Source organism: Oncorhynchus kisutch, unplaced genomic scaffold (genome assembly GCF_002021735.2).
Source record: "Oncorhynchus kisutch isolate 150728-3 unplaced genomic scaffold, Okis_V2 scaffold727, whole genome shotgun sequence".
Classification (NCBI taxonomy): domain Eukaryota; kingdom Metazoa; phylum Chordata; class Actinopteri; order Salmoniformes; family Salmonidae; genus Oncorhynchus; species Oncorhynchus kisutch.
Genome location: NW_022262672.1, coordinates 995,959 through 1,010,067, shown reverse-complemented (window position 1 = coordinate 1,010,067; position 14,109 = coordinate 995,959). Strand labels below are relative to the sequence as shown.

Below are 14,109 nucleotides of genomic sequence, written 5' to 3'. Positions count from 1 at the left end.
TCTGTTTTCCACTGCTTTAGTCTATCTCAGAGAGTCCTCTGTTTTCCATTGCATTAGTCTTTAGCCTAGCTCAGAGAGTCCTCTGTTTTCCATTGCTTTAGTCTTTAGCCTAGCTCAGAGAGTCCTCTGTTTTCCAGTGCTTTAGTCTTTAGCCTAGCTCAGAGAATCCTGTTTTCCAGTGCTTTAGCCTAGCTCAGAGAATCCTCTGTTTTCCATTGCTTTAGTCTTTAGCCTAGCTCAGAGAATCCTCTGTTTCCAGTGCTTTAGTCTTTAGCCTAGCTTAGAGAATCCTCTGTTTTCCACTGCTTTAGTCTAGCTCAGAGAGTCCTCTGTTTTCCATTGCATTAGTCTTTAGCCTAGCTCAGAGAGTCCTCTGTTTTCCATTGCTTTAGTCTTTAGCCTAGCTCAGAGAGTCCTGTTTTCCATTGCTTTAGTCTTTAGCCTAGCTCAGAGAGTCCTCTGTTTTCCATTGCTTTAGTCTTTAGCCTAGCTCAGAGGAGCCTCTGTTTTCCATTGCTTTAATCTTTAGCCTAGCTTAGAGAGTCCTCTGTTTTCCAGTGCTTTAGTCTTTAGCCTAGCTTAGAGAATCCCCTGTTTTCCATCGCTTTAATCTTTAGCCTAGCTTAGAGAGTCCTGTTTTCCATTGCTTTAGTCTTTAGCCCAGCTCAGAGGATCCTCTGTTTTCCAGTGCTTTAGTCTTTAGCCTAGCTCAGAGAATCCTGTTTTCCAGTGCTTTAGCCTAGCTCAGAGAATCCTCTGTTTTCCATTGCTTTAGTCTTTAGCCTAGCTCAGAGAATCCTCTGTTTCCAGTGCTTTAGTCTTTAGCCTAGCTTAGAGAATCCTCTGTTTTCCATTGCTTTAGCCTAGCCCAGAGAATCCTCTGTTTTCCACTGCTTTAGTCTATCTCAGAGAGTCCTCTGTTTTCCATTGCATTAGTCTTTAGCCTAGCTCAGAGAGTCCTCTGTTTTCCATTGCTTTAGTCTTTAGCCTAGCTCAGAGAGTCATCTGTTTTCCATTGCTTTAGTCTTTAGCCTAGCTCAGAGAGTCCTCTGTTTTCCAGTGCTTTAGTCTTTAGCCTAGCTTAGAGAATCCTCTGTTTTCCATTGCTTTAGCCTAGCCCAGAGAATCCTCTGTTTTCCACTGCTTTAGTCTAGCTCAGAGAGTCCTCTGTTTTCCATTGCTTTAGTCTTTAGCCTAGCTTAGAGAATCCTCTGTTTTCCATTGCTTTAGCCTAGCCCAGAGAATCCTCTGTTTTCCACTGCTTTAGTCTAGCTCAGAGAGTCCTCTGTTTTCCATTGCATTAGTCTTTAGCCTAGCTCAGAGAGTCCTCTGTTTTCCATTGCTTTAGTCTTTAGCCTAGCTCAGAGAGTCCTCTGTTTTCCATTGCTTTAGTCTTTAGCCTAGCTCAGAGAGTCCTCTGTTTTCCATTGCTTTAGTCTTTAGCCTAGCTTAGAGAGTCCTCTGTTTCCCATTTCTTTAGTCTTTTGCCTAGCTCAGAGTCCTCTGTTTTCCATTGTTTTAGTCTTTAGCCTAGCTCAGAGAGTCCTCTGTTTTCCAGTGCTTTAGCCTAGCTTAGAGAGTCCTCTGTTTTCCAGTGCTTTAGCCTAGCTTAGAGAGTCCTCTGTTTTCCAGTGCTTTAGCCTAGCTTAGAGAGTCCTCTGTTTTCCAGTGCTTTAGCCTAGCTCAGAGAGTCCTCTGTTTTCCATTGCTTTAGTCTTTAGCCTAGCTCAGAGAGTCCTCTGTTTTCCATTGCTTTAGTCTTTAGCCTAGCTCAGAGAGTCCTCTGTTTTCCATTGCTTTAGTCTTTAGCCTAGCTCAGAGTCCTCTGTTTTCCATTGTTTTAGTCTTTAGCCTAGCTCAGAGAGTCCTCTGTTTTCCAGTGCTTTAGCCTAGCTTAGAGTCCTCTGTTTTCCAGTGCTTTAGCCTAGCTTAGAGAGTCCTCTGTTTTCCAGTGCTTTAGCCTAGCTTAGAGAGTCCTCTGTTTTCCATTGCTTTAGTCTTTAGCCTAGCTCAGAGAGTCCTCTGTTTTCCAGTGCTTTAGCCTAGCTTAGAGAGTCCTCTGTTTTCCAGTGCTTTAGCCTAGCTTAGAGAGTCCTCTGTTTTCCAGTGCTTTAGCCTAGCTTAGAGAGTCCCCTGTTTTCCATTGCTTTAGTCTTTAGCCTAGCTCAGAGAGTCCTCTGTTTTCCATTGCTTTAGTCTTTAGCCTAGCTCAGAGAGTCCTCTGTTTTCCATTGCTTTAGTCTTTAGCCTAGCTCAGAGAGTCCTCTGTTTTCCATTGCTTTAGTCTTTAGCCTAGCTCAGAGAGTCCTCTGTTTTCCAGTGCTTTAGTCTTTAGCCTAGCTTAGAGAATCCTCTGTTTTCCACTGCTTTAGCCTAGCTCAGAGAATCCCCTGTTTTCCATTGCTTTAATCTTTAGCCTAGCTTAGAGAGTCCTCTGTTTCCCATTTCTTTAGTCTTTAGCCTAGCTTAGAGAGTCCTCTGTTTCCCATTGCTTTAGTCTTTAGCCTAGCTCAGAGAGTCCTCAGTTTTCCATTGCTTTAGTCTTTAGCCTAGCTCAGAGTCCTCTGTTTTCCATTGTTTTAGTCTTTAGCCTAGCTCAGAGAGTCCTCTGTTTTCCAGTGCTTTAGCCTAGCTTAGAGAGTCCTCTGTTTTCCAGTGCTTTAGCCTAGCTTAGAGAGTCCTCTGTTTTCCAGTGCTTTAGCCTAGCTTAGAGAGTCCTCTGTTTTCCATCGCTTTAATCTTTAGCCTAGCTCAGAGGATCCTCTGTTTTCCATTGCTTTAGTCTAGCTTAGGGAGTCCTCTGTTGTCCATTGCTTTAAGTCTTTAGCCTAGCTCAGAGACCTCTGTTTTCCATTGCTTTAGTCTTTAGCCTAGCTCAGAGAATCCCCTGTTTTCCATTGCTTTAGTCTTTAGCCTAGCTCAGAGAATCCCCTGTTTTCCATTGCTTTAGTCTTTAGCCTAGCTTAGAGAGTCCTGTGTTTTCCATTGCTTTAGTCTTTAGCCTAGCTCAGAGAATTCTCTGTTTTCCATTGCTTTAGTCTTTAACCTAGCTCAGAGAATCCCCTGTTTTCCAGTGCTTTAGCCTAGCTTAGAGAGTCCTGTTTTCCAGTGCTTTAGTCTTTAGCCTAGCTCAGAGAGTCCTCTGTTTTCCATTGCTTTAGTCTTTAGCCTAGCTCAGAGAGTCCTCTGTTTTCCATTGCTTTAGTCTTTAGCCTAGCTCAGAGGAGCCTCTGTTTTCCATTGCTTTAATCTTTAGCCTAGCTTAGAGAGTCCTCTGTTTTCCAGTGCTTTAGTCTTTAGCCTAGCTTAGAGAATCCCCTGTTTTCCATCGCTTTAATTTTTAGCCTAGCTTAGAGAGTCCTGTTTTCCATTGCTTTAGTCTTTAGCCCAGCTCAGAGGATCCTCTGTTTTCCAGTGCTTTAGTCTTTAGCCTAGCTCAGAGAATCCTGTTTTCCAGTGCTTTAGCCTAGCTCAGAGAATCCTATGTTTTCCATTGCTTTAGTCTTTAGCCTAGCTCAGAGAATCCTCTGTTTCCAGTGCTTTAGTCTTTAGCCTAGCTTAGAGAATCCTCTGTTTTCCATTGCTTTAGCCGAGCCCAGAGAATCCTCTGTTTTCCACTGCTTTAGTCTATCTCAGAGAGTCCTCTGTTTTCCATTGCATTAGTCTTTAGCCTAGCTCAGAGAGTCCTCTGTTTTCCATTGCTTTAGTCTTTAGCCTAGCTCAGAGAGTCCTCTGTTTTCCAGTGCTTTAGTCTTTAGCCTAGCTCAGAGAATCCTGTTTTCCAGTGCTTTAGCCTAGCTCAGAGAATCCTCTGTTTTCCATTGCTTTAGTCTTTAGCCTAGCTCAGAGAATCCTCTGTTTCCAGTGCTTTAGTCTTTAGCCTAGCTTAGAGAATCCTCTGTTTTCCACTGCTTTAGTCTAGCTCAGAGAGTCCTCTGTTTTCCATTGCATTAGTCTTTAGCCTAGCTCAGAGAGTCCTCTGTTTTCCATTGCTTTAGTCTTTAGCCTAGCTCAGAGAGTCCTCTGTTTTCCATTGCTTTAGTCTTTAGCCTAGCTCAGAGAGTCCTCTGTTTTCCATTGCTTTAGTCTTTAGCCTAGCTCAGAGGAGCCTCTGTTTTCCATTGCTTTAATCTTTAGCCTAGCTTAGAGAGTCCTCTGTTTTCCAGTGCTTTAGTCTTTAGCCTAGCTTAGAGAATCCCCTGTTTTCCATCGCTTTAATCTTTAGCCTAGCTTAGAGAGTCCTGTTTTCCATTGCTTTAGTCTTTAGCCCAGCTCAGAGGATCCTCTGTTTTCCAGTGCTTTAGTCTTTAGCCTAGCTCAGAGAATCCTGTTTTCCAGTGCTTTAGCCTAGCTCAGAGAATCCTCTGTTTTCCATTGCTTTAGTCTTTAGCCTAGCTCAGAGAATCCTCTGTTTCCAGTGCTTTAGTCTTTAGCCTAGCTTAGAGAATCCTCTGTTTTCCATTGCTTTAGCCTAGCCCAGAGAATCCTCTGTTTTCCACTGCTTTAGTCTATCTCAGAGAGTCCTCTGTTTTCCATTGCATTAGTCTTTAGCCTAGCTCAGAGAGTCCTCTGTTTTCCATTGCTTTAGTCTTTAGCCTAGCTCAGAGAGTCCTCTGTTTTCCATTGCTTTAGTCTTTAGCCTAGCTCAGAGAGTCCTCTGTTTTCCAGTGCTTTAGTCTTTAGCCTAGCTTAGAGAATCCTCTGTTTTCCATTGCTTTAGCCTAGACCAGAGAATCCTCTGTTTTCCACTGCTTTAGTCTAGCTCAGAGAGTCCTCTGTTTTCCATTGCTTTAGTCTTTAGCCTAGCTAAGAGAATCCTCTGTTTTCCATTGCTTTAGCCTAGCCCAGAGAATCCTCTGTTTTCCACTGCTTTAGTCTAGCTCAGAGAGTCCTCTGTTTTCCATTGCATTAGTCTTTAGCCTAGCTCAGAGAGTCCTCTGTTTTCCATTGCTTTAGTCTTTAGCCTAGCTCAGAGAGTCCTCTGTTTTCCATTGCTTTAGTCTTTAGCCTAGCTCAGAGAGTCCTCTGTTTTCCATTGCTTTAGTCTTTAGCCTAGCTTAGAGAGTCCTCTGTTTCCCATTTCTTTAGTCTTTAGCCTAGCTTAGAGAGTCCTCTGTTTCCCATTGCTTTAGTCTTTAGCCTAGCTCAGAGAGTCCTCTGTTTTCCATTGCTTTAGTCTTTAGCCTAGCTCAGAGTCCTCTGTTTTCCATTGTTTTAGTCTTTAGCCTAGCTCAGAGAGTCCTCTGTTTTCCAGTGCTTTAGCCTAGCTTAGAGAGTCCTCTGTTTTCCAGTGCTTTAGCCTAGCTTAGAGAGTCCTCTGTTTTCCAGTGCTTTAGCCTAGCTTAGAGAGTCCTCTGTTTTCCAGTGCTTTAGCCTAGCTTAGAGAGTCCCCTGTTTTCCATTGCTTTAATCTTTAGCCTAGCCCAGAGAATCCTCTGTTTTCCACTGCTTTAGTCTAGCTCAGAGAGTCCTCTGTTTTCCATTGCATTAGTCTTTAGCCTAGCTCAGAGAGTCCTCTGTTTTCCATTGCTTTAGTCTTTAGCCTAGCTCAGAGAGTCCTCTGTTTTCCATTGCTTTAGTCTTTAGCCTAGCTCAGAGAGTCCTCTGTTTTCCATTGCTTTAGTCTTTAGCCTAGCTCAGAGAGTCCTCTGTTTTCCATTGCTTTAGTCTTTAGCCTAGCTCAGAGAGTCCTCTGTTTTCCAGTGCTTTAGTCTTTAGCCTAGCTTAGAGAATCCTCTGTTTTCCACTGCTTTAGCCTAGCTCAGAGAATCCCCTGTTTTCCATTGCTTTAATCTTTAGCCTAGCTTAGAGAGTCCTCTGTTTCCCATTTCTTTAGTCTTTAGCCTAGCTTAGAGAGTCCTCTGTTTCCCATTGCTTTAGTCTTTAGCCTAGCTCAGAGAGTCCTCAGTTTTCCATTGCTTTAGTCTTTAGCCTAGCTCAGAGTCCTCTGTTTTCCATTGTTTTAGTCTTTAGCCTAGCTCAGAGAGTCCTCTGTTTTCCAGTGCTTTAGCCTAGCTTAGAGAGTCCTCTGTTTTCCAGTGCTTTAGCCTAGCTTAGAGAGTCCTCTGTTTTCCAGTGCTTTAGCCTAGCTTAGAGAGTCCTCTGTTTTCCATCGCTTTAATCTTTAGCCTAGCTCAGAGGATCCTCTGTTTTCCATTGCTTTAGTCTAGCTTAGGGAGTCCTCTGTTGTCCATTGCTTTAAGTCTTTAGCCTAGCTCAGAGACCTCTGTTTTCCATTGCTTTAGTCTTTAGCCTAGCTCAGAGAATCCCCTGTTTTCCATTGCTTTAGTCTTTAGCCTAGCTCAGAGAATCCCCTGTTTTCCATTGCTTTAGTCTTTAGCCTAGCTTAGAGAGTCCTGTGTTTTCCATTGCTTTAGTCTTTAGCCTAGCTCAGAGAATTCTCTGTTTTCCATTGCTTTAGTCTTTAACCTAGCTCAGAGAATCCCCTGTTTTCCAGTGCTTTAGCCTAGCTTAGAGAGTCCTGTTTTCCAGTGCTTTAGCCTAGCTTAGAGAGTCCTCTGTTTTCCAGTGCTTTAGTCTTTAGCCTAGCTTAGAGAGTCCTCTGTTTTCCATTGCTTTAGTCTTTAGCCTAGCTTAGAGAGTCCCCTGTTTTCCATCGCTTTAATCTTTAGCCTAGCTTAGAGAGTCCTGTTTTCCATTGCTTTAGTCTTTAGCCCAGCTCAGAGGATCCTCTGTTTTCCAGTGCTTTAGTCTTTAGCCTAGCTCAGAGAATCCTGTTTTCCAGTGCTTTAGCCTAGCTCAGAGAATCCTCTGTTTTCCATTGCTTTAGTCTTTAGCCTAGCTCAGAGAATCCTCTGTTTCCAGTGCTTTAGTCTTTAGCCTAGCTTAGAGAATCCTCTGTTTTCCACTGCTTTAGTCTAGCTCAGAGAGTCCTCTGTTTTCCATTGCATTAGTCTTTAGCCTAGCTCAGAGAGTCCTCTGTTTTCCATTGCTTTAGTCTTTAGCCTAGCTCAGAGAGTCCTCTGTTTTCCATTGCTTTAGTCTTTAGCCTAGCTCAGAGAGTCCTCTGTTTTCCATTGCTTTAGTCTTTAGCCTAGCTCAGAGGAGCCTCTGTTTTCCATTGCTTTAATCTTTAGCCTAGCTTAGAGAGTCCTCTGTTTTCCAGTGCTTTAGTCTTTAGCCTAGCTTAGAGAATCCCCTGTTTTCCATCGCTTTAATCTTTAGCCTAGCTCAGAGAGTCCTCTGTTTTCCAGTGCTTTAGTCTTTAGCCTAGCTTAGAGAATCCTCTGTTTTCCACTGCTTTAGCCTAGCTCAGAGAATCCCCTGTTTTCCATTGCTTTAATCTTTAGCCTAGCTTAGAGAGTCCTCTGTTTCCCATTTCTTTAGTCTTTAGCCTAGCTTAGAGAGTCCTCTGTTTCCCATTGCTTTAGTCTTTAGCCTAGCTCAGAGAGTCCTCAGTTTTCCATTGCTTTAGTCTTTAGCCTAGCTCAGAGTCCTCTGTTTTCCATTGTTTTAGTCTTTAGCCTAGCTCAGAGAGTCCTCTGTTTTCCAGTGCTTTAGCCTAGCTTAGAGAGTCCTCTGTTTTCCAGTGCTTTAGCCTAGCTTAGAGAGTCCTCTGTTTTCCAGTGCTTTAGCCTAGCTTAGAGAGTCCTCTGTTTTCCATCGCTTTAATCTTTAGCCTAGCTCAGAGGATCCTCTATTTTCCATTGCTTTAGTCTAGCTTAGGGAGTCCTCTGTTGTCCATTGCTTTAAGTCTTTAGCCTAGCTCAGAGACCTCTGTTTTCCATTGCTTTAGTCTTTAGCCTAGCTCAGAGAATCCCCTGTTTTCCATTGCTTTAGTCTTTAGCCTAGCTCAGAGAATCCCCTGTTTTCCATTGCTTTAGTCTTTAGCCTAGCTTAGAGAGTCCTGTGTTTTCCATTGCTTTAGTCTTTAGCCTAGCTCAGAGAATTCTCTGTTTTCCATTGCTTTAGTCTTTAACCTAGCTCAGAGAATCCCCTGTTTTCCAGTGCTTTAGCCTAGCTTAGAGAGTCCTGTTTTCCAGTGCTTTAGCCTAGCTTAGAGAGTCCTCTGTTTTCCAGTGCTTTAGTCTTTAGCCTAGCTTAGAGAGTCCTCTGTTTTCCATTGCTTTAGTCTTTAGCCTAGCTTAGAGAGTCCCCTGTTTTCCATCGCTTTAATCTTTAGCCTAGCTTAGAGAGTCCTGTTTTCCATTGCTTTAGTCTTTAGCCCAGCTCAGAGGATCCTCTGTTTTCCAGTGCTTTAGTCTTTAGCCTAGCTCAGAGAATCCTGTTTTCCAGTGCTTTAGCCTAGCTCAGAGAATCCTCTGTTTTCCATTGCTTTAGTCTTTAGCCTAGCTCAGAGAATCCTCTGTTTCCAGTGCTTTAGTCTTTAGCCTAGCTTAGAGAATCCTCTGTTTTCCACTGCTTTAGCCTAGCTCAGAGAATCCCCTGTTTTCCATTGCTTTAATCTTTAGCCTAGCTTAGAGAGTCCTCTGTTTCCCATTTCTTTAGTCTTTAGCCTAGCTTAGAGAGTCCTCTGTTTCCCATTGCTTTAGTCTTTAGCCTAGCTCAGAGAGTCCTCAGTTTTCCATTGCTTTAGTCTTTAGCCTAGCTCAGAGTCCTCTGTTTTCCATTGTTTTAGTCTTTAGCCTAGCTCAGAGAGTCCTCTGTTTTCCAGTGCTTTAGCCTAGCTTAGAGAGTCCTCTGTTTTCCAGTGCTTTAGCCTAGCTTAGAGAGTCCTCTGTTTTCCAGTGCTTTAGCCTAGCTTAGAGAGTCCTCTGTTTTCCATCGCTTTAATCTTTAGCCTAGCTCAGAGGATCCTCTATTTTCCATTGCTTTAGTCTAGCTTAGGGAGTCCTCTGTTGTCCATTGCTTTAAGTCTTTAGCCTAGCTCAGAGACCTCTGTTTTCCATTGCTTTAGTCTTTAGCCTAGCTCAGAGAATCCCCTGTTTTCCATTGCTTTAGTCTTTAGCCTAGCTCAGAGAATCCCCTGTTTTCCATTGCTTTAGTCTTTAGCCTAGCTTAGAGAGTCCTGTGTTTTCCATTGCTTTAGTCTTTAGCCTAGCTCAGAGAATTCTCTGTTTTCCATTGCTTTAGTCTTTAACCTAGCTCAGAGAATCCCCTGTTTTCCAGTGCTTTAGCCTAGCTTAGAGAGTCCTGTTTTCCAGTGCTTTAGCCTAGCTTAGAGAGTCCTCTGTTTTCCAGTGCTTTAGTCTTTAGCCTAGCTTAGAGAGTCCTCTGTTTTCCATTGCTTTAGTCTTTAGCCTAGCTTAGAGAGTCCCCTGTTTTCCATCGCTTTAATCTTTAGCCTAGCTTAGAGAGTCCTGTTTTCCATTGCTTTAGTCTTTAGCCCAGCTCAGAGGATCCTCTGTTTTCCAGTGCTTTAGTCTTTAGCCTAGCTCAGAGAATCCTGTTTTCCAGTGCTTTAGCCTAGCTCAGAGAATCCTCTGTTTTCCATTGCTTTAGTCTTTAGCCTAGCTCAGAGAATCCTCTGTTTCCAGTGCTTTAGTCTTTAGCCTAGCTTAGAGAATCCTCTGTTTTCCACTGCTTTAGTCTAGCTCAGAGAGTCCTCTGTTTTCCATTGCATTAGTCTTTAGCCTAGCTCAGAGAGTCCTCTGTTTTCCATTGCTTTAGTCTTTAGCCTAGCTCAGAGAGTCCTCTGTTTTCCATTGCTTTAGTCTTTAGCCTAGCTCAGAGAGTCCTCTGTTTTCCATTGCTTTAGTCTTTAGCCTAGCTCAGAGGAGCCTCTGTTTTCCATTGCTTTAATCTTTAGCCTAGCTTAGAGAGTCCTCTGTTTTCCAGTGCTTTAGTCTTTAGCCTAGCTTAGAGAATCCCCTGTTTTCCATCGCTTTAATCTTTAGCCTAGCTTAGAGAGTCCTGTTTTCCATTGCTTTAGTCTTTAGCCCAGCTCAGAGGATCCTCTGTTTTCCAGTGCTTTAGTCTTTAGCCTAGCTCAGAGAATCCTGTTTTCCAGTGCTTTAGCCTAGCTCAGAGAATCCTCTGTTTTCCATTGCTTTAGTCTTTAGCCTAGCTCAGAGAATCCTCTGTTTCCAGTGCTTTAGTCTTTAGCCTAGCTTAGAGAATCCTCTGTTTTCCATTGCTTTAGCCTAGCCCAGAGAATCCTCTGTTTTCCACTGCTTTAGTCTTTAGCCTAGCTCAGAGAGTCCTCTGTTTTCCATTGCATTAGTCTTTAGCCTAGCTCAGAGAGTCCTCTGTTTTCCATTGCTTTAGTCTTTAGCCTAGCTCAGAGAGTCCTCTGTTTTCCATTGCTTTAGTCTTTAGCCTAGCTCAGAGAGTCCTCTGTTTTCCAGTGCTTTAGTCTTTAGCCTAGCTTAGAGAATCCTCTGTTTTCCATTGCTTTAGCCTAGCCCAGAGAATCCTCTGTTTTCCACTGCTTTAGTCTAGCTCAGAGAGTCCTCTGTTTTCCATTGCTTTAGTCTTTAGCCTAGCTTAGAGAATCCTCTGTTTTCCATTGCTTTAGCCTAGCCCAGAGAATCCTCTGTTTTCCACTGCTTTAGTCTAGCTCAGAGAGTCCTCTGTTTTCCATTGCATTAGTCTTTAGCCTAGCTCAGAGAGTCCTCTGTTTTCCATTGCTTTAGTCTTTAGCCTAGCTCAGAGAGTCCTCTGTTTTCCATTGCTTTAGTCTTTAGCCTAGCTCAGAGAGTCCTCTGTTTTCCATTGCTTTAGTCTTTAGCCTAGCTCAGAGAGTCCTCTGTTTTCCATTGCTTTAGTCTTTAGCCTAGCTCAGAGAGTCCTCTGTTTTCCAGTGCTTTAGTCTTTAGCCTAGCTTAGAGAATCCTCTGTTTTCCACTGCTTTAGTCTTTAGCCTAGCTCAGAGAATCCCCTGTTTTCCAGTGCTTTAGCCTAGCTTAGGGAGTCCTCTGTTGTCCATTGCTTTAAGTCTTTAGCCTAGCTCAGAGAGACCTCTGTTTTCCATTGCTTTAGTCTTTAGCCTAGCTCAGAGAATCCCCTGTTTTCCATTGCTTTAGTCTTTAGCCTAGCTCAGAGAATCCCCTGTTTTCCATTGCTTTAGTCTTTAGCCTAGCTTAGAGAGTCCTGTGTTTTCCATTGCTTTAGTCTTTAGCCTAGCTCAGAGAATTCTCTGTTTTCCATTGCTTTAGTCTTTAACCTAGCTCAGAGAATCCCCTGTTTTCCAGTGCTTGAGCCTAGCTTAGAGAGTCCTCTGTTTTCCAGTGCTTTAGTCTTTAGCCTAGCTCAGAGAATCCCCTGTTTTCCAGTGCTTTAGCCTTTAGCCTAGCTTAGAGAGTCCTCTGTTTTCCATTGCTTTAGTCTTTAGCCTAGCTTAGAGAGTCCTCTGTTTTCCATTGCTTTAGTCTTTAGCCTAGCTTAGAGAGTCCTCTGTTTTCCATTGCTTTAGTCTTTAGCCTAGCTCAGAGAATCCCCTGTTTTCCAGTGCTTTAGTCTAATCATAGCAGAAACACTCAGTTGTTGATTGAACCTCTCTCAAAACACTGCTGTTTGTGTGCTGGAACTTTGCTGGACCTAAGATCAACTGAATGACTCCAACTGTGTCCATATGCTCATCATTGCATAATACTAGGTCAATTTGAGTCATTTAAAAAATATTATAGTCACAAAATGATGTTTGTTCCTTTTAGTCATCAGTATGGGGTAGCCCCAATGTGACTCCTAGGATAATTTAGTGTTAAATATTGTACTAGCCTATTATTGGACATGCAGAATGAACTAAGGGAATTCACTGTCTCTCTCTATCGGCAGCATGCTGTGCTTATGATGCATGTCTTTAGTATTGTTAACATCAGGTGAGGGCTAGCTTCAGTATATAACACTATGGTGCATGTCTTTAGTATTGTTAACATCAGGTGAGGACTAGCTTCAGTATATAACACTATGGTGCATGTCTTTAGTATTGTTAACATCAGGTGAGGACTAGCTTCAGTATATAACACTATGGTGCATGTCTTTAGTATTGTTAACATCAGGTGAGGGCTAGCTTCAGTATATAACACTATGGTGCATGTCTTTAGTATTGTTAACATCAGGTGAGGGCTAGCTTCAGTATATAGCACTATGGTGCATGTCTTTAGTATTGTTAACATCAGGTGAGGGCTAGCTTCAGTATATAGCACTATGGTGCATGTCTTTAGTATTGTTAACATCAGGTGAGGACTAGCTTCAGTATATAGCACTATGGTGCATGTCTTTAGTATTGTTAACATCAGGTGAGGACTAGCTTCAGTATATAGCACTATGGTGCATGTCTTTAGTATTGTTAACATCAGGTGAGGACTAGCTTCAGTATATAACACTATGGTGCATGTCTTTAGTATTGTTAACATCAGGTGAGGACTAGCTTCAGTATATAACACTTTGGTAAGGTGTACTTTAACTAGCTACTTGACATGAGGTGAAAACAGCATACCTGCATCCCTGGCAGGCTACTCTGAACCGGAGAGTGAGCCATGTCGCCTGTCGACAGTCTGACCAGCTATAACAGCTAACTAGCTGGTCACTAGTTACAACCCCAGAATACACAACGCAGCAGGTCGGTCCGGCGGGGGATGGCGTCGAGCGTCCTTATCGATGCATCTTGCTTCCTTATCGATGCGTCCTTATCAATGCGTCTTGCGTCCTTATCGATGAATCCTTCCCCAACAAGCGCCGTACAAAGTTAAAACATGTCGACTCGGCCACGAAAATCTTGTGGTATTAGCAAGCTACTTAGTATCTACCCCTGACTAGCTGCACAGTGACGACAAATCAACCAGGAAAACAAATAGCTGCACAATGACAACAAATCATCCAGGAAAACAAATAGCTGCACAATGACAACAAATCAACCAGGAAAACAAATAGCTGCACAGTGACAACAAATCAACCAGGAAAACAAATTGCTGCACAATGACAACAAATCAACCAGGAAAACAAATAACTAGCTGACAACGTTAGCTGGACCCTACTAGTGAACGGTTTCAATGTATTTTTTTTTTACCGTAAAGTTCATTCACGATCTAATATCACTGATTATCTATCGGACTACTGGCTGTCACGTCGTTATGTCCTGTATCCGAGGGGTCCTTCATCCCGCAGCCAGAAAACAACATATTAGGTCCTGCGTCTCGCAAACATAAACCCAAATTCAATATATATGAAACGCTCCGATCTTGTAATCATTTTGGCTAACTTAAAATCCAAAAAAGGCCATTTACACCCTGTCAACTATACATATTAGCTGTGTTTTGTTCCTCATTTTCCTCCTGTCCTATCCACCATCTTGTCAGTGCTGTCGCAACTGGCGGATCCATATCGACGCTAAGCAGAGCGTTGGACGCGCCCGACGTGGGAACGGAGCAGAGGGCTCAAACAACACCGTTTACATCATGATAAGAATCATATATATATATATATATATATATATATAAGCATGACCATAGTTGGGCCAAAATATCATGAAATATATATATATATATATATCATGATACTTTGTAACTGTTTGGAGAATACGTTGAAATCTAGATGAGCAGATAATGCTATTGTAGCGTATATAAAAAGCAAACGGGTTGTTTTTCACCGGATAAAACACTAAATGTCTTCCACTGTGTTCACTTGGCCGGTTAGCTCAGTTGGTTAGAGCGTCGTGCTAATAACGCGAAGGTCGCGGGTTCGATACCCGTACTGGCCATGACACTCTTTTTTTGTGACTGTTTGAAGAGGCTGTGTTTGTATTTACTCGTCTCTCTAGATAAAGTTGGACTTCTTCTCTTCTACTCTATTGGTCCCATATGATATGGGTCTATTATAGTGGTTGACTTTGAACTGGCCCAACTATGGTCATGCTTATGGGAAGCCACTATGTGGTACTATTGCTCCAACTCTAGAGGCCTGATACAAAGGACACCAGCTGTGTTGTAGTGCAGTTACGACTGCAATAAACTCAATGGAAGTCTGCGTAACGCAGTGTTTGTTAGCCGTCAGTCAGTCGAGCCGATATGGCGACCAGGAAGAATCTGCGTTTTAGAGCCGCTTCTCCTTTCTGAAACTTTAAAATGCTTCAAATCAGCGCAGTTGGATCGTAAATGAATGCACCTCGGTCAACACACTGTTGGAAAATATACACGTGGACAAATCTCTCCCAATCGGAAGGAAAAAGGGTAAGAAAGGAACGGGCGT

General features: G+C 42.9%; 2 protein-coding genes and 1 non-coding gene across 3 annotated transcripts in view; 2 read left to right on the top strand and 1 right to left on the bottom strand.

Moving 5' to 3' along the window:
- Window positions 1–13,248, bottom strand: part of LOC116352777 (serine/threonine-protein kinase 24-like) — a 71,094-nt gene extending 57,846 nt beyond the window's left edge. Inside the window, exon 1 of the mRNA XM_031816005.1 lies at window positions 12,362–13,248. Within this exon, the coding sequence (XP_031671865.1) occupies window positions 12,362–12,403 (42 nt within the window). The 5' untranslated portion in view covers window positions 12,404–13,248. The remainder of the gene's footprint in view (window positions 1–12,361) is intronic.
- A 299-nt stretch (window positions 13,249–13,547) lies between these two features.
- On the top strand, window positions 13,548–13,621 carry trnai-aau (transfer RNA isoleucine (anticodon AAU)). The gene has a single exon. It is a non-coding gene; the product is annotated as a tRNA-Ile (tRNA).
- Window positions 13,622–13,858: 237 nt separating this feature from the next.
- LOC116361512 (FERM, ARHGEF and pleckstrin domain-containing protein 1-like) overlaps window positions 13,859–14,109 on the top strand; it is a 133,205-nt gene continuing 132,954 nt past the window's right edge. The window contains 1 exon segment of the mRNA XM_031816004.1: window positions 13,859–14,090. The gene's annotated coding sequence lies outside the window, so the exon portion shown is untranslated.